This window comes from Sarcophilus harrisii, chromosome 5 (assembly GCF_902635505.1).
Source record: "Sarcophilus harrisii chromosome 5, mSarHar1.11, whole genome shotgun sequence".
Classification (NCBI taxonomy): domain Eukaryota; kingdom Metazoa; phylum Chordata; class Mammalia; order Dasyuromorphia; family Dasyuridae; genus Sarcophilus; species Sarcophilus harrisii.
Window position 1 is genome coordinate 238,418,256 of NC_045430.1, and position 27,421 is coordinate 238,445,676.

Genomic DNA, 27,421 nt, shown 5'->3' on the forward strand with positions numbered 1-27,421 from the left:
AAATCTTGTCCTGAGTCTCCTACCTTCTTGCACTTATTCTTTCTCCCAGGGTCAGCCCTGCCTGGATCTTTGAAGTTCAGAGTATGGAATCTTTAAAGCCTATGTGAAATCCCTGATCCCATTGGCTTGTGTCCTGCAGAAGATAGTTGATTTTTGTTGCTGATAGAGTTTTGTAGGCTACATGTGTCCCTGGTCACCTCTGGTTTAACTTGAAAGTTACCCTATGCTGATGCTGGCTTTGCTGGTGGTGGTAAGGGTTTAGCTGATTTTTGTGGCATTGTTCAATAGGAGAAATTCCTTTTTTTTTTTTTTTTTTTTAATTAAATTTCTTGGTCTTTATTACATCTGGTAGAATTTCAGGGTTTTGTTGGTATAGATATGTAAGAAGTACATTGCCTACATTCTTAGTAAGAAGTACATTGCCTACATTCTTAGCGGTCTGTTGCTAATTTTTTTCCTTCTAAGTTGAATTCTGTAAGTATATGGCATAACTCTACAAAAGCTTAAATATTTCTTTTAAAGGAAATGAGAAGTTTTCTACATAGCATAAGTTTCAGCTACAATCTTTTTGAATTACCTGAAAGTCATTATGAACTAACAAGGTTATTTTTCTTTACATTATCCTGCTATGTAGGTTTAAACTAAAGTAGTCTTGTGAAATCCAAATATGAAGTTAGCAATATGTCACTTTTTTAAATTCTGAATTTTTCTACTAACAGTTATACTACCTGGCTGGGTAATTTTGAAGTTTTAAGGACTTTAATGATTATGTCACATGTCATTGTCACATAAGATTTTGTGATTCATCTGTAGTTCTTTGAGAACTTTTAAGTTTAGTGGTTTCAGAAATAGACATTTTAATGTACATGTTTTTCCCTAGATCATATTTAATATCTTAATAATATGTAATACATATGCACAATTGTTTTAAAACATACATATAGAAGCTTGGAATCATGGAGTTTTTAATCCACAATGAGATAATTTATTTTAACACCCTCACTTTACAGATAAGAAAATTGAAGCCCAAAGAAATTATAATTTGTTCAAAATCATGCAGCTAGTTGATTATACACACAGAACTAAACTCCAGATCTCCTATTCCCTCAGTTAAGACTTTTTCCATATTCTATACAATGTCCTTACTACTTCCTTCAGCATCCTATTTTATGAGATCAGGAAGATTGTATGCCAAATCTAGTTTTAAATCATACCATTCTTAGATAGTAAATTAAATAGTTAAAAAGATCGAATTATGTATAGGTAAATTATTTTGACTCTGGTTTGAATTCTGTTTATTTTATGATCAAGACAATTATAATAGAAAGTTTTGCCCCTTATCAACAGAAAAGTTTGATTGGACAAAACTTGCTAGACTAGGTTGTAAATTTCCAAAGTTCTATCAAATGAAGTATTAGTACTTGGCTTTTGATAAGAATCTAAAAACACTTTAGCTACTTTATATCATAATTAAGATGGATTTTTTTGGTGGGGGGCAATTCTGACAATGAAAATTAAGTTGTTAAAAATTCAAGTAGTCCTCAGGCAATAAAAAAACAAAACTTCAGTTTTGCTTGTATTAATTCAGAATTTATAAAGTTTAAACAGAAAAAGAATTGATAGTTATCTTTGTACTCTTTCTAAATTGTTATTAGAATGTCTGCTATTCCAGTGCCAAAAAATTTAACTCATATACAATGCACAATCTCAGCTAATGGTGTAAACAGGATTTCTGGAGAACTATTTAAGTTATTTGAAAGAATAAATTTTTCTATTAAAGTTCATAAATCAAGCTTTTCATTAATTCAAAATTGTATACCCCTTGTTTGGTTTTGAATTAGTGAGGTTTTATTATATTTGCATTTACTATATTACAGTGAATATCCACAATTTTGGTAATGTGCAAGTACACAGTGGAAAAATCTTAATTTTTATTGGAAATAATAAAAAGAAATAAGGATCAAACTACTATTTTGCATAAATAGCAATTAATTTTTTTTTCCTCAGTAGTTTACCAGTTTTCAGTATTTGTTTTGTTAAATGAATAAAAGGCTTCTTACTATTGGGAAGATTTTCTAAAGATGTTTTTTAGTGTTTATACTTAATTTAAAATTTTACATAATTTGCTTATGTAGTTAGATCAGTGGATTTGGGGCCAAAGAATATAAGTTCAGCTGTCATTTAGGCTAATTCCTTAACTGTATAATTTCAGCAAGTGACTTAGCCTCTCTGGGTATCAGAGTCCTCATTTAAAAGGAAGGGGTTAAATTAGTTGATCTCTAAAATCCTTTCTAACTTTGTTTATGGTCTACTGTTATCTCCTATGATGAATTTGCTGTCATCTGAATGAGTAGTATATGAACCTTTGATAGTATTAAAAACATATATATGTAACATAACATATGTATGTATTTTATATACATAATTTGTATGTGTGTGTATATATGTGTATCTCTGTAAACATCCCACTATATTGGATTCTTTATGTTTACACATGCTAAATTTTAGCCAATAGCATAAGATAACAAATAGGTAGTCTATAAGACTTTATAGTAATGTTACTAAGAGATAGGAATTAAAACCTTATTAAAGAGTAAAGAAAGTGTTAGTTTTGAGCCAAACTGAGAAAATGTTATACAGATCTTTATAGTAATAAAATGATCTTTCTTTTTTCCTTTTAAACAGAACTTCTTGGCATACATAAGCAAGCAACTATAGGCTTTTTAACATTAATGGAATCTTTAAGATATTGTAAGGTAAGTTGATTTTTTAAAATACTGAATATTAGTAACTTTAATACAATTTTTCAAATGTTTGACTGCTTTAAAGTGTATTTTGTTGCTGGATATATTGAGAGTGTGTTGTAGAGCAAGGGCTAGGCAATAGTGATTCTAAATATATAATGATCCATTTCATTTCCTGAAAATAACAAATGAATCTGTACCCGTATGTTGATTTATCTCATGAAGGCAAATATGTTTTGTATTGCAGTGAATTGCAAGCCTTTGAAATGGGTAGAGTTCAAGTCCAAAGTTTTCATGTTTCTCTCCAAAGCAAATCCAGAGCTAGTAGAAGTTTTACTTGTTTATGAAGAAAAGGAAAAAAAATTGAAATTTGAATCTGAATTTCTTATTTTTATCTTTTCCAACTGCAAAAACCATTTAGCACTCTTATTTTGTTATCCCTCATATCCTTTCCTTAGTAATAAAATATATCCATAAACTTAATTTTTGAATATTGACAATATTTATTTTATGGAGCCATGATATCTGTAAAGGTTTATATTTATGGAGATAGAATTTTTTGGGGGAAAGGACAGATTTAGGAAAATGTTTCATCTATTTTAGTTACTTGGTGATGGTAGGATTTTATACTAAGAATAATTTTAAAATATAGTAATAATCATTTCCCTTCCCTCCTGCTTATTGTTCCCTTTGTGTCTTATATTCTTATAGTTTTTGTTGACTTTATTCATCAATAATAAAAAAGGCAAAATTGTCTTACAGGTCAATAAATCTTATAATAGTGACTTCCTCCGTATAAATTAGTTCATTCTCTGGTCTGCAGTTTTGACCCTTCCCACTCAGTTCTCATTTTATTAACCTCCAACAATTAGCATACAACAAAGCCAGGTGACTTTCCCACTAGTGCATATAGGAATGACTTGAGAAGCATTTATTAAATGTTTACCATATGCAAAGTGCCATGCTAACAATTCAAAAAGAAGATCAGAATGGCCCCTCCACTCAAGGTGTTCACAATCTGATGGAGAGTGGAGATTGCAAACAATTTATATAGCTATTTAATCGGACACACTAGGCAGATTGTATTTGATCTTTGTTATCTGGTGTGATTTTTTTCTTGGGGGGGGGGCATATCTTTTGAAAAATGCCTATAAAAATTCCACCCAATATATGAGGGACCTGCTTTTGGTTGTAATATTTTGTAGCTCCTAGGGAAATAGCACTTGACCTGTCCATTTCCCTTACTGTTGCTACTTTTAGCCTTATATTCATCATTATGAAATTTTAACCTTGTATCTGAATATATCAGCTACCAGAATCTTACATATCTAAAAATATCTATATAATTTATTTGCATTTGTTGGGAGGTGGTGGGGAGAGAACTGAAGGCTTAGCATGAGTCAATCAGTGATTATTAATTCCCAACCCTGTGCCACGAACTCTGTAAAACCCTAAGGATACAAAATAATTCCTGCTCTCAAGGAACTTATATGTGCTAATGAGAAATGAGGAAGCATTAAAAGAGGTTTATTTTTAGGGATAAGGGAACTTATTGTTTGCTATTCTTATGTTGTCAGACCACATTTAAAGTATTATACACTATTTTTAAAAGGGACATTGAAGACTTGGGGATTATACCATGTGAAGATCATTTGAAAGGTTCTGGGAATGCTTAGCCTATTTGTGATTTATTTTCATCTAAGGACATTACCATAGGAAATTGTTAGATTCTCAAGTGAGGCCACAGCAAAAGTCTGTTACAATTGACCTGAGCATCTAAATCTCACTTTATTAAAATTAATTACAATTAGTTAGTTAATATATTGAGTGTCAGTTGTTTACTGAATAAATTTTAGATGCCTTTATGGTCACTTTATTTTGGCGCACTACTTATCAGCTTTTGAGTTGGTAGCTTCTCATTTGGAAGGTGACAGTTGGGTATTTTTATAAGGGTTGAACTTTTTTCAGCAACATTATTTTTGTATATTCCATCTTGTGTTTTTCTTTAGTATAGTGATATGTATTAGTTTTGCCAGTTAGATCGTAAGCTCTTTAACAGCTGAGACCATGTTTATCTTTCTATCATCACTACAGAAAATCAAGCATAGAGAAGAATCAACCTCATTTGTGTTTGGTTTTTTTTAAGAACGGTTTAATTGTGATGAAAAAATGTTAATAAGTTATGAAATTTAATCCCTAATGAGTGAAATGTGTTTAAATCTCTGAATTACTTTTTTAAATCATTACAGAAGCACGGATGTGAATTTAAAAAACAAAAAAAAAAAAATGTGTTTTCTCCAATTTGTTTTGGTTATATGCTTTTATATGAAATCTATTGACGCATAAGGTTGTTGTCATGATGATTCTAATTGTGATGTAGTAAACATGAATTTTTTCATTTGATCAGAAGTTGATTATTTTATAAACATGTAATCTTTTTCAACCATTGGATACAAGAGAATAATGTCTCTTTAAGATACCAATGAAGAATAATTTTCCCTTTTTGACTTATTTTTTGTCCTGTTTAAATATGAATCTAACATGTTAGCAGCAGCTATATTGTCTCATATCTGTAAAGTATTGAAGATGCATCAACTTTATGAGCAGTATATTTGTTCTGCCCCAGCTGCTTAGAAGAATAGGGTCAAGAACATTGTAATTGGATTTGAACATTTTCTATCCCTTTTCTAATGATTTGACAACCAAGAGAAATGTATTCTAGAGACTATGTTAACATTGAATATCATTTTGAAGTATTTTTATTCATTAGTTAAAAGCCAGACCTGTTACATTGGTTTATAATAATTGGTTTGTAATACTCTCCCAAACTCTATTTACTTTTTTGCAGATGCATTTTTATTCCTTTTAGGTCATGATTGTGTATTAACTCTTTGTTTTTCTTAACTTTGCAATAACGCACAATATATTGGGAAATGAGAACTTACTATATGATTCTTATAATTTTGTATTTAATTTAGTTTTTGCCATTATATACAGCAGTCAGTTCACAACCATTATATTGTGATTATGTGCCAGGTAGTATGCCTTATAGAGGTAAAAATGAAACTGCCTTCTACCTTAAAGAGCTTCAAGGAAACAATAATGCAAAAAACATAAAAGTATTGATGTATATATAACAAGGAGTATAGCATGTTATTCCGGATACAGAAGAAAAGAGGGACAGGTTTTGGATCTGGTCTTCATGGAGAATTTGGCATTTGAGCTGAGGCTTGAAGGGAGAACTAAGGGAAACATTTTGCTAGTGAAAATCAAGAAACTCTCCTTCCTGGATCCACCTCAGACTCAATGTAACCTAATCTCCACTAGGCCCTCGTGCACCAAGACTACAGCTCCCTAATTGTCTCATTATCCCACTTCCCACAGTGGCTTTTCCAGACTTTTTTCTTCTTCCTCAAGCCCTCCTCCCATCCCCATCTATTATTCACTTGAGAAATTTGCCTTATATTTCACTGAAAAAGTTGAAGCCATTCACCAAGAATTCTCTCTTTACCCTTTCTCTACTCACATAATAACAGCAATAATGTTGTTTAAAAGTAAAAGTAATACATTATTCTTTTAAAGTTTACAAAGCACTTTACCAAAATTATTTTATTCTCACAACAACTTTAGGAAGCTATTATTGTTATCATCCTCCTTTTATAGATGAGGAAACTGAAGCAGATAGTAGTTAAGTGACTTGCCCAAAGTCATAACTGTCTTCTACAATCATTATCTCACTTGAACATTTTTTTTTTAAATAATAGCATTTTATTTTTTCAAAATACATGCATAAATAGTTTAGCATTCACTCTTGCAAAACCTTGTGTTCCAAAATTTTCTCCCTCCTTTCCCTTCACCCCTTCCCCTAGACAACAAGCAATCTAATATATGTTAAACATGTGTGATTATTCTAAACATATTTCCACATTATGTTCTACAAGAAAAATCAGATCAAAAGGGGGAAAAAAAAGTAAGCAAACAACAAAAAATGGTGAAAATACTATGTGATCCACATTCAGTCCCAACAGTTCTCTCTCTGGATGCAGATGGCTCTCTTCATCACAAGTCTATTGCAACTGGCCCGAATCACCATGGTGTTGAAAACAGACACATCCATCAAAATTGGTCATTATATAATCTTATTGTTATCTCTCACTTGAACATAAAGCTTTTATTCTTGCCAGTGCATAATGTTTCTTCATGCACAAGTGATACCATTCTATCTTCTTGTTTCCAGCACATTACATCTTCTATAGTTCTCACTTGTCATTTATCTTCAGTCTCTCACTGTCTACTGGCTGCTTTCCTATTGCCTACATGCATACCCATATTTCCACCATCCTTAACAATTATTTGATCCATCCCCACTAGCCATCCTTTTTTTTACAGCTAAACTCTATGAGAAAGCCATATACAATCAATTCCTCTGCTTCTTTTCCTCTTATTCTCTTCTGTACTATCCAGTCTAGCTTCCTAATTATTTAACTGACATAGCTATCTCCAGTGTTACTAATGATCTCTTAATTGCCAAATGGGAAGGCTTTTTCTTAATCCTTTTAGTTCTTGACCTCTCTTCAGTCTTTAACACTGCCAGCCACCTGCTTCTCATTAATACTCATTTCTTTAAGTTTCCATGACGCATTCTCTTTCCTGGTTCTTTTTTCTCACCACTCCTCAGTTTCACTTTTTTGTATCTTCATCAAGGTCATGCCCAAGGTTGTCTTCATCCATTTTCTTTTCTACCTCTATAACTATTTCACTTTGTGATCTCAGCAACTTCCATGTATTCATTTAACTCTGTGCTTCTTGAATTTACTAATCCAAATCTTGAGTAGTATCTCCCGTCAGACTTCTTGAACTGGATCCCTTGGACATCTTAAACTCAACATGTCTAAAACAAAATTTAATATTTTCTCAACCTCATCATCTTGTAAGATCTTATCAGCCTTAGTACTCTACCTCATCACTACTTCCTTCCTCTTTAATTGAAGAATAGGGCCAAGAACTCCAAATCTTTGTTTAAGGAAAGAACTCGGCTCAGACATCTTATTTCTCACTTAGTTATGCTATTTTGGAACTTCTCTGCAGGACACTTCTTGTACCTTCTTTTCTTCCTCTAACCTACCTTTCCTTTCTGGCTTCCTTTTGGGCATTGTCTTCCCCCATTATATGGTAAGGTCTCTGAGGCCAGGAACTTCTCTCTCTCTCTCTCTCTCTTTTTTTTTTTTTTTTTTTTTTTGTATTTGTATTTGTATTCCTAGTTCTTAGCACAATGTTTGGTACATAGTAGTTGCTTAATCATTATTGACTATTGATTTTCCCTATTACTGTTGAGCTGCCATGAACCCTTTAGTTGTGCAGATTTGCAATCTGGACATATTTTCTATTCCAAGCTTCCTTTTCTTTCTCTGTATCAAATTTGTTGCCAAGTTCCATGACAATTTTGTAACATCTCTCATATATACTCCTCTTCTTTGACATTGCCACCATCCTGGTAGATCTTCCATCATCTCATGCTTGGAATAGAACAGTTGCTTTTTAGTCGTTCTCCCTGCTTCAACCTGCCTCATCCACCCTAGTCTACTTACTACTAAGTTTTCAAGTTGATCTTCTAAAAGTACAGGTCTAACCATGTTGCCTTCCTTCTATCCCCATTCACTTAACTCTTGGATCTTTTTTATTTTGAGCATCAAATATGAAACTCTGACTTTCAAAGTCCTCCCTAACCTGACTCCCACTTTTCAGTCTTATACCTTATTCCCTACTACACACTCTTTGATTCATTGACACCACTTCTCTCTCCATGTCTGAATATTTTTTCTGCCTCAACTCCATGTTTTGGCTTCTTTCAGGTTCCAGTGAAAATCCCACCATTCGCAAGAGGCCTTTACTAATCTCTCAATGCTACTACTTCCCCTCATTTTATTGTCTCTAAATTGCCCCATATTTATCTTATTTGAACATAGTTGCTTGCATGTTTTCTCCCTTATTAGGTGGAGGCAAGGAGGAAAGGTGTTCCAGCCTTGGGGAATAGCCAATAATAAATTACACATTGTACTAAATTTAAGTAGGCCAGGGGAGCTGGGTTGGAGAGTACAAGAAGGAGTCTGTGATGTATGAAAAGACTGAGAAAAGGAACTAAGGAGCCAGATTATGAAGAGTTTTAATTGCCAGAGTTGTTTATTTTTGTTCCGAGAGGCCATAGGGAGCCACTGGAGTTTGGTGATCAATGGAATAATATGAGTAAACTTGCTTTTGAAGAAAATTCCTTTGTTTCCTATATAGAGTGTGGATTGGAGAAGGCAAAAGGCTTGAGATAAGAGACTAAGTTAGGAGACTATTGTAGTTCAGCCAAGAGATAGTAAGGGCTTGACTTGGGGGATAGCTATGTAAAAAGTGAGGAAGAATGGAGTATGTTGTGTAGATAAAAGCAGTATTTTGTAACTTAATCTGATGCCTAAGATGATCAAGATGGCAAATTTGAGTATTGAAGAGGATGGTGACACCTTCAGTAGTGATAGGAAGTTCAAAAATAAGGAGGGAGATAAAAACTGAATATAAACAGTTTACTTTGAACCCATTTCTGTTGTTAAGATTACCAAGTGGGAGTATAGAAAGAAAAGGAGAGGGCCTAATACAGTCTTGGGGTATACCCTGCAGTTATGGAGTGTGATCTGAGTGATGAATATAAAATATATAAACTACTCTTTTATAATGTAAGCTTCTTGAAGACAAAGATGGCTTTGGCTTTGTATCCTCAGCATTTGATAAAGCAATTGCCATGTAGTGAGCATTCTGTAAATGCCTTTTGGTGAATTGTTGATTTGACAAAGGAAATTGAGAGAGAATGTTCAAACAGATAACAAGAGAATCTATGAAAGCAGTATTATAGAAACCCAGAGGAAAATGTATTGGCATGGCAGGGTAGGAGATTGGATGAGAGGTGTCAAATAATGCCATTGGTTTTGGCAATTAATTACATGTATCAGATTTTTCTTGAAGCTTTTGCAATATCTAATATTGGTCACAAAAAGTATACAATAATGGAACTAGATGACCCATAGACATCTCTCCATGTCCACAGTTGTACTCATCATCTTTCCCTCAGGTTCTTTTCCTTTCCAAATATCCCTATTACTGAAGAGGACCTGGCCACCAGCCCAGTCATCCAGGTTTTCACCTCACTCTCTGTCACCCCAACTCCTTCCCCCTGGCCCGATATCCAGTGTGCTGAAGCTTAAACATTTGACCTTTGTAATATCTTTCCTAGTGGTCCCTGCCCCTCTCCCACAGCCAGATCAGGCCATCATCCCTACCACCAGTATGATTATAGGAGCCTACCGGTGTCACAAGTCCCTCCCTGTTCCAATGCTCCCTCCACTCAATTACCAAAGTGAGCATTCTGATCATGTCATCTCCATAACCAGTTACAGAGCTCTGGATCAAAATTATTTGACATTCAAAGCCCTTCATAATTGCCGCCACTCAACCTATCTTTCCAATCATCTTCCTCTCATACTCTCTTCCACCACATACTCTTATCCCAAGACACTGGCCCCCAACTGTTCCATGAAATAGACATTTCCTCTCCCCATTTCAGGCCTTTTTCACTGCCTGTGCCCCCAGCCTGGAATGCTCTTACTCCACATTTCTATTTTCCAACAGACCTGGCATCCTTTAAGTCCCCAGCTAAAATACCACCTTTGGCAGGAAGTCTTTCTCAATCCCTCCTAAGTCTCATGACCTTTCCTCCTCCCCATCCTTCTTCCCCCATCTATAACTCCTTGTACATATTGTTTGCATGTTGTTGTCCCCATTAGACTGTGAGATCCTCAAGAACAGGGCCTATCTTGACCTTTCTTTGTGTCATTAGCCCCTAATATAGGTCCTGACACCTAGTAGATACTTAATAATTATTATTTGACAAGAAAATACTGGGGTCTAAGAATGAAGACATCTGCATTGTAAGTCTAGCTCAGCCACTTTCAGCATGAGCAGATGATTTAATCAGTTAATTTTCTTCAAAATGGGTATAGCAGCACCCCCATTTTAGTAATGCATCTGCCTACCTCATAGATGGAATTGCTTTGAGGAGTACATATGGAAGCATTCTGTAAAATTTGAAGTACTATACAAATATCAAATATTTTGTATTTCTTTGTCATGAATTTTTGTTGGAAGATACACATTTTTATATACTGTGATTTAACTATTTCTTATTTATGATAGTTAAAATTATAGAACACTGCTACAGTGAAAATATTTTACATGCTTTCTTTTTTAGAGAGATATTCATTATAAGCCTATTATTACAAGGCTGTTTTTGACTTAAGATCTGCATTTTAGAAATTCTTTGTAATAATAGAAGAATCATTCATCACTACATTGCTTATTACTGATAGAATTTTAAGTTTTGAGGTATTTTGCATATAATACTGTCCTGGAATTCAGGGCATAGCTTTCTGAATAACTTTGCAGCTTAGAAAACTTCATCAGAGCTGTTCTGGTTACTTCTAGTTGAGGTTCTGCTGCTTCCTCCTTTTGCTGATTTAATAAGGAGTAGTATTGTATTATCTTTTTTTTTATTCTGTATTTTATTTTTTCTAGTTATAAATGTATATTAATTTTTAAATACACATTTATTTATGAATCATGTTGAGGAAAAAAGTTAGAACAAAAAGAAAAATGACAGCAGAGAAAAAATGTGAACAGGAAAAAAAGTGTATATAGCATGTATATAACCAACACATTACATTACATTCAATCTCCATAATTCTCTTTCTAGCTGCAGGATGGTGTTTTTTATCTAAAGTTTATTGGGATTGCTTTAGAGTAGCAGTGTCTTATCAACCAGGTTAGGGATACCTAAATCTGCAGAAAATAAAAACTTCCTTGGTAGTAAAAGTATTTAAGAATTTTATACACCTGTTATCATGATAAAATAGAACAATCCACCTGACCTGTTATTTTTGTTGCTAAATTTTTCCTAGGTTGGTTCTTACTTGAAATCGCCAAAGTTCCCCATTTGGATTGTTGGCAGTGAAACTCATCTCACCGTCTTTTTTGCCAAGGTATGATATTTAGATATTTTTATTTTATTTTATTTTATTTTATTTTTTGTAATAAGACTTCTGGCATACAGATACAATATGGCCTTGTTAAATCAAGATCTTTGTGCAAACTTTATTAAATCTTTTTTCTGAAACCCGTGATTAATCTCATGATTACCTCTTCAAAAATACAATAATACATCTTCATTTTTCTCTATTTTCTTTTGTTAGCTAATTATAAAATAATTTGTTATAATTATTTCTTTGCTAGCTTTGTACTTTTTGTCTCTGGAGTTTCACAGAAAGTGTGTGTGTGTGTGTGTGTGTGTGTGTGTAGGGGAGGAGAAGAAAGAGGACTAAGGCTCATAGAAATTAAATACCTACAATAAGGATTGAAATTAGATTCAAACCAAGATCATTTGATTCCAAGTCCATTCTTCTTTCCATGTATTCTAGTATAACCCTACCATTTTACAGATGCAGAAACATCCAGCAAGATATTTTCCAGTCACACAGGTAGTACATGTCAGAGACATTTAAATCTATGTCCTCTGACTCAAGGTCAGTATTCACTATGGTAGATTAGAGAAGACAAAATATTAAAATATGATGTTGGAATCAGGAGAGTTCTAAGTTTGATTTCTGCCTCCGACACAAGATGCATGATGATGAGCAATCACTTCCTTCTTTTTGCTCCAGTTTCTCATACATAAAATGGTGAGAATACATGAGCAAAAAAGCAGTTTGAAGTGCTGCTTAGTATATCTGACTGTGTGCTAGAGATGTAAATACAGAAGGACAAAAGTCCCTCTCCTCAAAAAAACTTACATCCTAATAGGAGGAAACAGCATATAACAGCATTGGCTAGTCAAGGAAGTAACAGAAATGGTTGGATAGAGCTTTAGGGAAGTCTGATGACAGGCTTTTCAGAAACCCCCGACACTGGTGTGATCCTTGTTTCCAGAACTTGGAGAAGAAAAGGAATATGCACAGCAACTTGGAAGGAAGGTGGTTGGGATCAAACCTGATTGAGAAACTAGGCCAGCAAAAGGAATGAATGAATGGAAGCATTACTGGGCCATGGATGCAAAGCACTGTGCAATGTTCTGGGGATATAGGGAGAGAAGTAAGGTAGTTCCTCCTCCCAGGGAGCTCCTATTCTAAGGAAGGAGACAAATTTATGAAAGGTTTTCACTGCAGATCAGATGGAAGGTCCCAAGATTGCTAGGGTGCAGTGACACAGCAGATGATAATAGTTCTTCTTTAAAGTCATAATCAGTTTCTGATGTTGATCTGTTTAACAGTGCCAAGGGCTTTATTTACAAGAATTTTCTTTCCTAGGCCTTCAGTAGCTATGGCTACTTTTATCATATGCAGGATCAGTTGCCCTGTTATATGTTGTTTCCTTTTAGAATGTAAAATTTTTGAGGGAAGGGACTGTGTTTTTATATTTACATCTCTAGCACATAGCCAGACATACTAAGTAGCATTTCAAACTGCTTTTTCTTTCTACAAGGATTGATTCAGGTTCAGAGAATTAGACTGTATCTATCAGGGTCTGAGGGAAGATAGTGGTCAAAAGGTTTGACTTGCCTGGCATCTGCTGCCTTCTGTTTCTTCTCTCAGGGTGCTTTGCTGCTTCAGCTAGACTGACTTGGCTACTCTGTGAGTACCCTACAGCTAATTGGCAGCTGTTGGAGATGGCTGCCCTCTTTCCATAGTAGTTGTTTAAGTTGGACTGGGACAAGACCACTTGTTTAGGTAATTCTGCCACTAACAGGGCTTGGGTACTAAACCCTGGAATAGTAGTAGGTAGTCCTTACTAATCCCATTTTGTGGATAGAGATTAAATAATTTACTGAAGGTCCTAAGGCCATAAGTGTATGAGGCCACATTCAAACTCATGTCTTCCTGACTCTAAGGCCAGCACTTTGTATGTAGTGTGCCATCTCACTGCTTCTGGTGATGAGGTGAATAGTGATATTTCTTTTTAGATAGACAAACGGACAAAAGTACTAAGATTTTACTACTTGTGTCACTTTATAGAAATACTTTAACTCTCCTAGACCTCTACTTATGTAAAATGAGGATATTCAGCAAATGATTTTTGGTTCCAGTTCTAGATCTGTGATCCAAATGTGTAGGTTATATGTCCTTTATTCCTGTATTCTTATTTTCTTTCATGTAAATTTGCCAGTTAATTATCATCTTTTCTTGAGAGTTCATGTAAAAGCAGAGCCAGTTATATCACCCATCATGTTATGAAAAATGAAATTAGCTCCTTTTATGATCATTACAGAGTAAAGAATTTTGAATACCTTTTTAAAAAAGAAATGACCATGAACAAAGAAGACACCTGTGTTTCATTGGAGGCAATGTTAGATAACAGAATAAATGTGAATGAGACATGGTCCTGCAAAAATAGTATCAGAAATACTAAAGCTAGGATAAGTTGAGGTTGTTGAGAGAAATGAGAGAAACGAAAGTTTTGTTTTGCTTTCTAATTATACTTTAATATGTTTTATTTCATCTTTTAATACTCATAGGATGAATTTGATTGATCTTTCATGAAGTTTCCTACAGTCTCATTTTTTTTCTCCCACCACGTCTGACTCTTATGAGGTAATGTTAATCATAGAGTCAACCATCCTTCATAAGATCTTTAAAATGAGTTATCCTCTAAATCATTGTTGCCCTGAGCTACTTTTTGATTTTGTAAAGATTAATTTACAATGGTTAAAAGAAAAGGTCTTTGAAAATTGTAGTCCATTTTTCTTTTATGGATTTCCCATCACTTAAAATAGGTCAATTTGGGGTTGCCACAGTTGTATACAATGTCTTCCTATTTTATTCATTCTACGAGTTTCATATTGACTTTTATCTTTGTTTCAACGTATAAGGTAGCCTCACTGGACTCAAATGCCAACTGAGAGATAATTTCCACATTTGTAATTAATTGTTTTCTCTCCATTATAACTAGTTCAGTTTTTTTATATTATTATTCAGTGTTCTAGTGCTTTCTCCTTCTCTCTGGAAGGAAGCATTCTTGATATATTCTTGTGACACTTCTTTATAGCCTAAAATCCTTTGACTGCTCTCATTTCTCTTTCCTGAATCATGTTTTCCAAACTTGTCACTGCCAAAAAATGTGAATCAATAATCAATATTCACTGTCACTACTTCATCTCTATTTACTCAATACTAAACTCCTTTTGAGCTTCACTTTTGTATTGAAATTGCAATTGTAAAAGTCATTAGTGACTTTCTAATTGTCATATCCAGTGCCCTGCAATCAGTATTCATTTCCTCAACTTCTGTAATTTTGAACATTCTTGTAAACCTGTTCTCCTTCATTCTTTCCCTTTTCTTCAGATTCCATAACACTGCTTCCCTCCTGTTTTCCTAGATGTTCCCTAGGATTCTAAACTGGATTTTTCTAGTCTTCTTATCTCACTTATCATCTCACTCATTCATTTTTGTGATGATAATCTTCACATCTTTAGCCCTGTTCTCTTTTTCATACTTCAAATTAGGCATCTCCACCCAAAAATCTCACCATTATCTTAATTCCAACATATCTAAAGTGAAATTCATCATTTTTTTTCCCCTCAAATTCTGATATCCCTCCCTTACTTTCTCTACCAGTGATACTAGTTTTCTCTTCCAGGCACCAGAATTCATAACCTAAGAATCAATTTTAACTTCCATATCATTTCTCCCATACACTCATTCTCTCTCCAAGTCCTGTAGATTCTCGGCCATAGTCAAGTTTCCCTTCCTTTCCTACAATTCTCACTGTCACCATCCTGTTTCAGATCCTCCTAACCTCTCAGCTAGAATACTGCTTAGCAACAGATCTTTCCACCCAATCCATGTGAATTTTACAAATTGGTGGAAATGATGTACAAATATGATTTTGTTACTTTAGTGCTTATAAACATTCAGTAACTCCACCCTGAGTTTGGAATAAAAGTAACTCTTCTTAGCCTGTCATACAAGGCCTATCGGTTATATATCTAATCTTCCATTTCAGTATAATGTTCCCCTCATTCTATATACAGCCCAAGTGTTTTGTTCTATATTTTCCAAACATTCCTGATGCTTTGTTGTCTGCTGCCTTTGTCTCTTGTTCTTACAGGTTGAAATAATTTTTTCTGGTCACTACCTATAGATTTTCTACCCTTGATTGAAGGCCAGACTCTAAGTCATGTAATCCATGAAGTCTTCCTTTAGTCTTCCTCTCCCTTCTCTCTGCCCATTCCCTTTCCTCAAGCTGGAAGTGATTTCTTCTTCCCCTGATCTCATAACATTTTCATTCTTCCTGCAGGTCAGGCATTCCATGAACTTTGACTTCCAGAGTCCTACAATTCTTAACATAGACATACCATTATAGTAAAGGAACAACTCCAAGGATTTTCTCAGGAACTGACTTTTGGTCCTTTGATCAGAACTTTCCCCTTTCCCTCCAGGTGCAGATGAATCAGATCCAGAGCAACAGACATTAAAGGCACAAAAGCACACAAGATACTCTAGGAACCTGATCAGGAAAATTCTTCCAATACCATTCTCAGAATGAGTGTTCACCTATAGACTCTTACTGATATATTAAGTTCATAATATAACAAGAATTCTCACCAAATTTCAATCTTGATCTCTTTCTATCTGTATGTTTGTCTCCCATTTTTCCTTCTTCCTCTTCTCTGTCAGGTGGATATATGATCAGTACCAATTATAATGAAGTACAGGAAACTGTACAGTTTATAGTTCTTGACTTTTCCTTTAGTGTTATTCCAACAAAAGTAACTTAGTATTCTTTATTTATGTATGTGTGTGTGTATGTACATATCTACATATACACACACACACACATATAGTTTTTTATTGATCATTTCCAAGGCCCTTGTTTAGGATCTCAGCTTTATCATAGCAACCACACAACTATAGCCATTCTATGTAGTTATTTTAACCTATCTATTGAATTGAACTACTAACTTCTAAAGTTATACTCCTTTCTAGTTTTTTAAAAATTTTGTTCCAAACATGTAAAGCAATTCTTCAAATTAAAATGTAGTAATTCCTTCTAAACTAATTATGTGGTTAATAGAGCTTGTCACATTATATACACTCTAAATAGCTTGTTTAAAGTTAATATTCATGGTTGGTTGATGTTAGACCATGAAAATGTAATTGTGTGTGCCCTTAGATGAACAAGAAAATTGTTTCCTTTTGGGGAAATGTCACTTATCCATGTGTTTTATGTTTTCTCTTTAAGATGAGGTGTTTAACACTGAATTATAGTGTTAAACTCCAAGGAAATGTTGGTTGTGCAAGTACATGAGTCTCAATATGAGTGCATATATTTGAGAAGTCCTGTTGGTGGCTCTTATTTCCTACCAAAGTATTATATATAATGAGGACCTGCCCTTCTGAAATGGAAATAAAGGTTTTGTTCCGTGTTGATGAAAACCCTCATTTTCGGAGCTGCCTAACAAAAGATGAAGTAAAGTAATTTTGATAGTTCTGGGAGAGAAGGTAAATTTTGGTCAGTTTAATTTTAAATTTACAGTTGTAAAAAGATACCAAGAACTTTTAAAAATTACAAAGGAAGAATTCATAAATGACAAATTCTAATAGCTATCCTAGAAATTTACACAAAATAGTCATATTTGAATCTTTGCCTTTTCAAATAGGACTTTATCTTTTCTTAAAAGTGTATAATAAATTTGCCATCATCTTGTTTCATATTGGTAGTTGAAATATATGCATATTTAGATTTTTTTTCCTGACAGATGTTTGAAATTGCCTAGTAAGAATACTTAGATGACCAAGAAAAAACAAGTTTTCATTTAATTATCCTCTTAAAGTATTCATCAAGGAGTCAGAAAAATTATTAGCCTTCTTTTTTTTAGCAGTGTACATCTATTTTCCATAGCATTTTATTGTCTTAAAAAGATGCAAAATTCACAAGTTATAAAACCCAATTCAGAAAAATCTTGTTTTTAGAGTAAGTGGCCTATACTATTACAGAACTTTTTGAGTGTTGGTTAACATTAGTCTACCTATGTAGTAATGATATTGACAAAGACCTAAAAAAACTATTATCGTATGATGAGATTTGATCAGAATTCATTAGAATAACTTTGAAGTAGTTCTGCTTTATTGACTCACATGTTTAAACAGCTACAGTGTTGCTTTCTATTCTGCAGTTCCCAACAAATAAAATACATTGTTCTATATTGAAATATTTTGAAAAGATTAAAGAACTTAATTTTGCAATCCCAGGGTGATATTATTCTGCAGTAACTATTATTGGTGCACATTTTGGCATGGAGAAAAATTGGTATTCTTTTGTAGCAGAATTGTCAATAACACTTGCAGATACCTATAATGTATATCTATTATATGTATATATGTATATGTATGTGTATATATAATATATATAGATACCTATAATAAATAAAAAAGTCAATTTGAAAGACTAACAAATTGTTCCATGTCCATGGCTGAATTTGTTGGAAATTAAAATAAGTGATTAATGCAGAATAATTTAAAAACCCATTATTTACTTTTTTAAGGGCAACTTTTAAAAAATACATTTAGTGCATTTTTTTCATAATATATAACCTTTGTTTAATGTTGTTTTGTAATTGCACCTATAATAAAGTTTGCAACTGTAGTAATATCTTATCATTTTGTATAATTCATGAAAATATGGATAAATCCTCCATGGAAGATTAATAGCTCCCATAGGTTTAATTTCATGTTTGTATGACTAATTCACAGATCTATATATTCAGCCTCTGAATCCAGACCTTGGTGTTCTAAAGTGATCTAGCAGCACCTCTTTCTCCAGACTCTTAGCTGAAGCACCCTTTTTCATACTTTACTAAAAAAGCAAGGCTATTCAACAAGATTTTCCTCCTTTTCCATCTTCCTCATCTTGCTCAGATGCCTTTTCCCCATTATCTCCTTCAGCACTATCTAATGAAGAAATGTCCTTTCTCCTTGCCAAGGCAAACTTCTATATGCTTCCCTGATCTCATCACTTCCTGACTTCTCCAGCAGATGGCTCCTCGTGTTACCATGTGATTACAAAGCACATGTGATTGCTTTGTAATTTTCAATCTCTAGCAACAAATTTCTCCCTTACAGCACAGAAATATGCTTATCTTTTCTCTATCCTTAAAAAAAAGAAAAAAAAGTTCATTGGGTCCTGCCTTCACTGCTAACTAACTATACTTATTAGCAATAGCTTTTTTATGGTTCCTTGTATGCAGCTTTCAGTCTCCTGGTTCTGTGCTTTTTCATCATTTTTCTTCCATTCCTTGAGTGCTCTCCCTACTCACCTCTCCTACCTGGCTTCCCTGGCTTTCACTAAGACTCAATTTAAATCTTACTTTTGGTAGGAGACATCTTGGACCTACTTCTTGTTCCTCGCACTATTAGTGCCTTTCCTTTAAGGTAACCTTTCATTGCCCATGTGCATACAAGATAAATGTTGACATGTCATTTCACCCATTAAATTGTGAACTCCTTGAGGAATGACACTATATTTTGCCTTTTGTTTGTATTGCTTGCACTTAGTAGAGTGTCTAGTATACAGTAAGTATTTAATAGATGCTTGTTAACTGTCCACAAGAAAAGGAAACATTGGTTGTGGAGAAATAGACAATTCTCTGAAGGGCTTAATAACAAATGAAAATAATGCAGTTCCATTTCTAGTGATTTAAATACACAGTTGAAAATACTAAAGAACTGTACAAACTTTGTTGGAAGATATACATTAAGGATGAAGGGCGAGACCAAAGATTTTCATACTACAGAGATGCCTCATATTCATCATGTATACTTTCTTAAAGAATGGAAAGGCACTGGACATTTTAGAAAAATGAAATTCATTGTATTTTCAACAATAAAGTACTTGTCACCAGTTTGGGAGCTATTCCTGGACCAACTACCTATGTAGCTAGGGACACTGTCTTATTAGAATAAAAATCAAAATTAATATAAATGAAAGAGTAAAATAACCAAAAAAAGTGATTAAAATGACTGTTCTAAAACAGTTCTAAAATTAACCTATTTAAGCAAGTTACTGATGATAACAAATACATTATAGACATGAAAGGAAGTTAACTGAAGTAAATCATTTCTCATAAAAGGGAAACCAAACAGCCTAAAATCTACCATAAGGAACAAGCATTTAATTTATTTGACAGATAGAGAGATTTATCTGTGAAAAGCAATACAGATTTAGTACATTATTTAGTACATTATAAATTCAGTAACATTTTTAGGGGACATTATATAGGAAAATATAATTAATCAACAAGCATCTTATTAAGTATCCACAGTGTTCTAGACACAGCGAATAGCTAAAGGTTAAAACATTCTCTGTCCTGAAAGGTTAGTGTAGCCTAGGGAAATAATATATGCATATATAGATACAAAAAGATGATTTGGGGAAGAAGGAATTAGCAGCTGATGGATCATGAATTGTATAATATGGGAAGTGGCACTTGAGTTAAGCTTTGAAGAAAACTAGATATTCTGATAGATGGATATTAGAAGGGACTACATTCTAGACATGGGAGTAGTGGCCTGGATAAAGGCAGAGAGAGGGACATAGAATGTGCCATGTATGAGAATCCACAAGAATGACAATTTAGTTGTACCACATTGTTTGTGGTGGAGTAATATATAAGACCTGACATAGGTTTTGGGGCCACATTGTTAGTGGCTTTAAATGCCAAATAGGAATTTATACAGGTTATCCCAAAAGCCTTAGTGCAGTTTTAAGCAATGATCACTTAAGAAATACAAATGCTATAAATTTATGCAAACATCTGAAAAGCTAACTATTTAAATTTTTTAAATACTAGTATTTCTTCTTTCAATTTAACATAGTCACCAAAGTGCTATGATGTATTGCTCTAATCAATTTTTTTAACTTTGTAAAACTTTATAGCAGTTGCTGCTTAGTAACTGAAAGCATTGCATTTGTAATCCCAGGCTCAGTAAGGATTATCCAAAGATAGAAGGTTTTGATAACATACATAACAGTTTTGACTTGACTCCAAAGAAAAAAGTCTAAGGGATATAGATTGGGTGACCAAGGTAATCAAATTCCAAAAGGGCCTTCTCTACTGATCTATCAGTCTGAGAAATAATCTTCCAGGAGCTATCACACAAAGTGGCCTGCCTAGCTTTTTGAAAAGTGATGTTATTTAATTGATAGAAACTATCTATCTAATAGATCAGGAATGAAAAAAATTCTTAAGCATTTCTAAGTTAGATTTATCACTGATTACAGATTCTCAAAAAAAGAAAGCCAGTGATACTAGACTTGGTAATGGCATACCAAACACTAACTTTTGGGGTACCTCATGTTGCCTGACTTCTGAGACTGTTCTATACTTCAAATATGGAGGCTGTAGTGTTCTTGTTGGTTTTGTCTTGTTTGGAGGTCTTGGGACCAGCCTTTTCAGTAGAGTAATCACCACAAGAATAGCCAGGTGTTAAAGTCCAAATTCTTTATTGTCCCCTTGCCTGGGGCTGGGCAGCTTTCTGGAGAGTCTTTCAGACCAGCCTTGGTCTCAGCGGGGGAAGTGCAGAAGGCCAGCCACCACAGTGGTATGAGATGAAGTGAATGAATCTGGCTCCGAGTCCCCCAGCTTGTGTTTCAGGCTCCAGCCACTATAAAGGTAGAAGATGGAATGAATCTGTCCCTCAGTCCCTGCTGTTATATACTCTATTATAATTACATCATCATAGGTATGAATCTTGTAGAACTATATTAAATACTAAGTACATGTACTGAACTTGAGAACTATTAAGCACTTTGTTAAACTAGATAAACATTGTCTTCATCAATTCCACTGAGTTAGTACCTTGTAAGAATCCTTGTTTTAAGTATAGAGTTGTGGCCCACAACATCTCCCTCTTTTTTTTGTTTTAGAGCATAAGTGGTCACACCCTTCCTGACTTTTCAGGAAGGTGAGAACCCCAAAAAGGAAGTGATCATACCTTCCCTGACTTCTCAGAAAAAAGGGGTGAAAACACCAAAAAAGGAGGTGATCACACCCTTCCTGACACCTTAGGAAGGGAGATGAAAACTAAAGGAAAATGGGGAATCAAATCAGATTAGCAAGTTTCTGAAGGGTCTCACTTGAAACAGGTATACATAAATCCATCAACAAACAACATGAATCAACATGAGGAATTATACATGTCCATAAGTCCTAGAAATAGTCCAAAACCAATCCTTCTTTTAAGTAGAGTTGTGGCCCATAACACAGGCTAAATTTTTCACTTATGTAGAAAGTTGCTTCAGCAGAAAAGAAATCAACTTGTCAAGAATGCCACAGGAAATTTAAAATTTTGACTTCATCAGTTGACCATGAATAGTAATCTTTTATAGCTTTTGAACAATTATGACCTTGGAAGCACACTTATGGAATTTTCCTTTAGAATTTTGTGTATTGTGCTTTGGAATTTTCAATTCAGTATATTCATGGCACACTCATTTTGGAGGACTGTTCAAATGCCCTCTCAGTTTCAGTCAAAGTTTCTTCATTATCTTGGCATTTTCTGCATCTAGCTTTGTTATGAATTAAAACAATATTTATTGTTGGTTTTTTTTTTTTTTCTAAATTTCCATGGAGGGACCACTTTCTTTTAATGGGAAGTAAATTTTCTTCTCATTGCTGTTGTAGACTTGATTTCAGCTAAACAAAGAACACCATTGACCTTTACTTTAATATTTGCCATTGCATGAGAGACTGAAACAAAAAAATTGATGATAATAATAATAATGTTGTTCAAAATTCACAAAACTATAAATACAAAGAGAAATTTAAATAATTGAAATTTTAAATTATAGGTTTTGCATATTTGTAGCATTAATATTTTTAAAATTATTAAAACTCTAAAACTATTCAAAGACATTTGGAACAACTCTCTCCCAAATAATCCTGAACAAGGAGTGACATGATCAAAGTTTTAGTTAATTCAATCAATTTGATAGAACCATATGGGATAGACTGGACTAGTAACAACCTTGAGGTAGACAATCCAATTAGAAAACTATTGAAATTTTTCATATAAAAGGCCTAAATTAGGGTAGTAGCTGTTTGAGTAGAGAAAAGAAGTTCCTCATGAGAAATATAAAAATAGAAATGAAAAGGCTAGTGAGAATAAGAAGTTTGGATGACAAGAGTAGTTGTGGTGACCTTGACCAAAATATACAAGTTTATAAGAAGTAGGGTTTTTTGTTGTTGTTGTTGTTTATTTTTTTATTTGTTTAGTTTTGGGTAAAGGACAAGGAGAGAATGAAGATACTGTTTGTTGCCCACATGAAATTTGAGGTGAGTGTTTGGGATGTAATTTATAATTACTTTCACACTGATGGCAGCCCAACTCAGTATATCAGTCATTTTCTTTAAGAATGAGAATCACAAAATTTATGGAAATTGTTCAGTGTAACAAGAACAAGACCCCAGTGCTTCTATAATTCCATATTTCTCCTTCTTATTAGGTTAAAAGTAACAAACATAACTTATTTAAAGATGGAGAGTTGTTCTTTAAATAGAATTAAAGGATTTCATTATCATGTCATCTGAGCTATCTCTAACTACAGTGGGACTTTTATGTGAGAAACCTTCTGCTCACCTAGCAGCTATATAAGGAACTTGAAAAAGCAATTAGGAAAGGAGGGAGGGAGGAATAATTCTGAAAGTTATATTTTTTAAAAATAGCCCAAACCACCTATAGTTTTTTACAGTCCAAAGCATTATGTATATACATACTCCTTTGCAAATTAATAATTTGTAGGTGACTTTGACCATCATACACACATGTAATCAGTTAGAATTGTATTTTTATCCAACCCATTTCCTTTTTAATTCCAGATGTTGAATATTGAATGTAATTCAGAGATTGTTGTTACAGATGTTGAGGAGTAAAGTGGTACTTTTGGTGTGATAAATTAGACTGTAAAAAGCATTATTTATAAGAAATCCATTTTGTTAGGTAATCTTATCCATATTCATCTTTAAAGTATATTGTTCTTAATGTGAGAAAAATTGAATAAAGGGAACGATGAGGAATTAGCACTTGATTTCAATCTTAAATAGTACTTTTTTTTTGATTCTTTAAAAATTCCCACATGTAGATATATTTTATATATGGATATTTCTTCGAATAATGAATTTTTGCCTTCAGGTTTCTCCCTTTTGTTCTTTTTTTTTTTTTTTTCATCCCTAAATTTCTACTTTGTCTCCCAGAATTGAATTTTAGGAACATTTTTCTAGGCTCCTTTATTTTTTGTGACAATTTTTTTTTTTAAAGAAAATGTGATTAATTAAAACACCACAAAATTGTTACTGATTTTAAAATTACATTAATAAGTGGTAATTGAAATCCTTTTGTTTTTTTTCTCATGTGACAGAATGATTGGGCATAAGACCTTACTGTGTGGTGGTACAGCTACTGATTCAGTAACAGCAACAAACATTGAAACCTACCTATGGCATCTAGTTTCACTCTTCGGAAGCTGGGTGACTAAATTTACTTGGAAATCCATTTCAAAGTTTCTTTTGATGTGGCAGGAAATGATGAGTTTTGCTTTCATCCTTTTATTATTCCCCTTTCATGATTACATAGGGACTCTTTGTACATATACAGAGTACTAACTTTGACCTTTCTTGTGATGAAGCAGTTTTTCTTTCAGACTGAGGGTACATTAAAACACATTAAGATCTAAACTTTAAATATGTAAGGAAACTAGTTTTATGTGAGACTAAGAGAAATGCATTTGACCTTTCTGGGTTTGTTGACAATGTTCTTACTGTGATATCTGTTACTGGGAGACTAGATAGGATTGTTTCTGCAGTCAGGCTCTTTTTGTCTGTTATTCACTTATGTAATATTAGAAATCCATTTAAAATCTTTTGCTTTTAATTTTCTGGAAGAAGAAGGATATGTGGGTATTTTGAGAATTTGACATCCATTTTATCACTTCAGTGAATTTCTCTACATTTAATGGAGCAAAACTCCATTATAACATTGATTTGAAAGGGAAGTAATGTGTTGTTTATTTTTTTTTTACAGAGAAAGATCTGTTACTGTAGTTGGTTGTCCTGGCAATCTGGTACAAATAATGATGGGTTTTACTGTGTTTTAATATCTATGACTTGCTACACTTTAATTTTTTGTAGGGGAAAAAAAGTGAGCATTTAAATGTAATCCTTTGTCTGTATTCCAAGGGGAAACGTAGAAGAGTTTGGGTAGAAAATTATATAAAATGCATGTATATATATATGATATATGACAATTTTCTAGAATCAAGTTTAAAGTGACCTTTTTTGTTAAAAATCTACATGTGCTTTAAATTCTAAGCTTCATCTTCTCACTGCTTAATACACTTTGGGGATATATCTTCACTACCCAGAAAATGAATATTAATTTTCTTGTCAGCCTAATTGAAACATAATTAAAATTGTAAATATGAGGTAGTACAATCACATAATACTTTCCAAACCAAATATAATAAAATCTTGACTATTGGGAACCTTTCAGAAAAAATTAATCATTTTGGAACAATCAGATTTTCCATACAATTGATTAATCATGTTGATGGAAATTTATTTTAAAATATATTACAGGTGTCTTAATATGTTTAATAAAATGTTCTGGAGGCATCTAGGTAACTCAGTGGATAGAGCACCAGCCCTGAAGTCAGGAGACTCTGAGTTCAAATGTGGTCTCAGACGCTTAACACTTCCTAGATGTGTCACCTAGGACAAGTCATCTAACCCAATTGCCTCAGCAAAAAAAAAAAAAAATGTTCTGAATATAATTCAACCTTTATTACTCAGTCATTAAAAGAATCAGAATAATACAGTTGAAAAGGATGTTGGAAATCATCAAAGAAGTTCAATGACTTGGCCAAATTCATTACTGTAGTAGGCTACAAAACAGTGATGACCTCATAAACTACTTAAGAGCAATTTTTCCTTATTCCAAGTGACTCCAGCATGATATTTTTTTCAGTTTTTGTGCTTTTTATAGTGTTCTTTCTCCTTTATTATTGTCCACTGTTATCAGTATGTCTACCTGTAGTAGCTTTTTTTCTCCACTTCTAATTTGCCACTTTTGCTCTTTGAGCTTGGATATTGAAATTCATCAGCATTGGGGTTGTTCAGTCATGTCCAACTCTTCTTGACTCCATTTTGAGTTTTCTTGCCAAAGATATTAGAATGATTTGCCATTTCCTACTCCACCTCATTTTACAAATGAGTAACTAAGTAAATGGAGTAAAATAACCTGCCCACATTTGTATAGCTAGTATGTATCTGGGACCAGATCTGAACTCTGGAAATTGAATCTCTGACTTCAGGCCTGATACTCTATCCACTGAGCCACCTAGCTTCCCTTGCTTGTATACATGTATTAAAAAAAAATAGCTCATATGGTTATGCATATTTTAGATACTTTGAGTGACCCCCCCAAAAAAAATCAAAACTTCCCTTTGATTTCTGGTACTTGCTATATTCCTGGATAGATGAGGTGACCAGCTTGATTAGGTTACTGATTAAAAAAAAAAAAGGTTTAATGTTTAAGGGATTTTTGTTGTTAGAATATATTTTCTTGAAACTTTTTTCACTTGTATGGTAAAGTAAGTAGTGCAAAAAAGATCCTTCAGTGTATTTAAGGCTTTTTCTTGAGTAAGATGGAAAATTAAATTAAAAATTCTTTTAATCTCATTCTTTATTTCATAAACACATTTTAAAATTCTTGTTTTGTTTGGATTTAGATTTTAAATTGTATTGAACTGATGTTCAATAACTCTAATTGAAATGTTATTCTTTAAATGATTACTCCTAGCATATACACATTTTCTCGATTAACAGTTGTAATTTTGATAATCTTGCTCAAAAAAATTTTAATTAATCTTCATTGCCTTACACACACACAAAAGCAAAACTCCTTGGCTTGATATTGCTGGCTTGTTGTAAGCTGAGAAACAGCAATGTATAATCTAGACCTATGCACCTAAAACTTCTTGTTGTAAATCTTAACTTCACATACTTCTTAGCTTTGTAACTCTTAGCAAATCACTTAGTTCTCTGAGAATCAGTTTTCCTAATTAGTAAAATGAGTTTAATTATAGCATAGGACTAATTATGAGTATCATTTGAAATAATTAATGTTTATTTCCTTGTAAGTCATCAACTATCAAATTATTGTGATTATTATCTTACTGAATATCAAAACCAAACTAAGAATTTCCCCCCAAATAGCCACTTCTTCCCCATATTTTTTATTTTCTACAGCTGACATGCTTCCTTCCTCTTTTATTTCTATTGAAATCTCAGCCATCCTTCCAGGCATAGCTCAAACTCCAGCCCTTTCTTGAAGTTTGGAAGATAATCTAGATTTATAAGGAATAGCTTTTACATAGCTCATGGAAGGCCTGGGTGACATCTTTTATTTTAAATTATTACAAAAGAACTGAACAAAAGGAAGGGAAGAGAAGTGCTTCATGATGAAATACAAAAAGCAATTCTAGTGAGATAGAAGAAGAATTTTTTTTAATAACTTTATTGACAGAATTCATGCCAGGGTAAT

General features: G+C 33.4%; 1 protein-coding gene across 2 annotated transcripts in view; it reads left to right on the forward strand.

Annotated features, from left to right (window-relative positions):
• Nucleotides 1-27,421, forward strand: part of MINDY3 (MINDY lysine 48 deubiquitinase 3) — a 95,870-nt gene that overhangs the window by 35,984 nt on the left and 32,465 nt on the right. For both annotated transcript variants that reach the window (XM_012551269.2, XM_031939924.1), the window contains 2 exons: nt 2,686-2,756; nt 11,735-11,815. In XM_012551269.2, the coding sequence (XP_012406723.1) occupies nt 2,686-2,756; nt 11,735-11,815 (152 nt within the window). The remainder of the gene's footprint in view (nt 1-2,685; nt 2,757-11,734; nt 11,816-27,421) is intronic.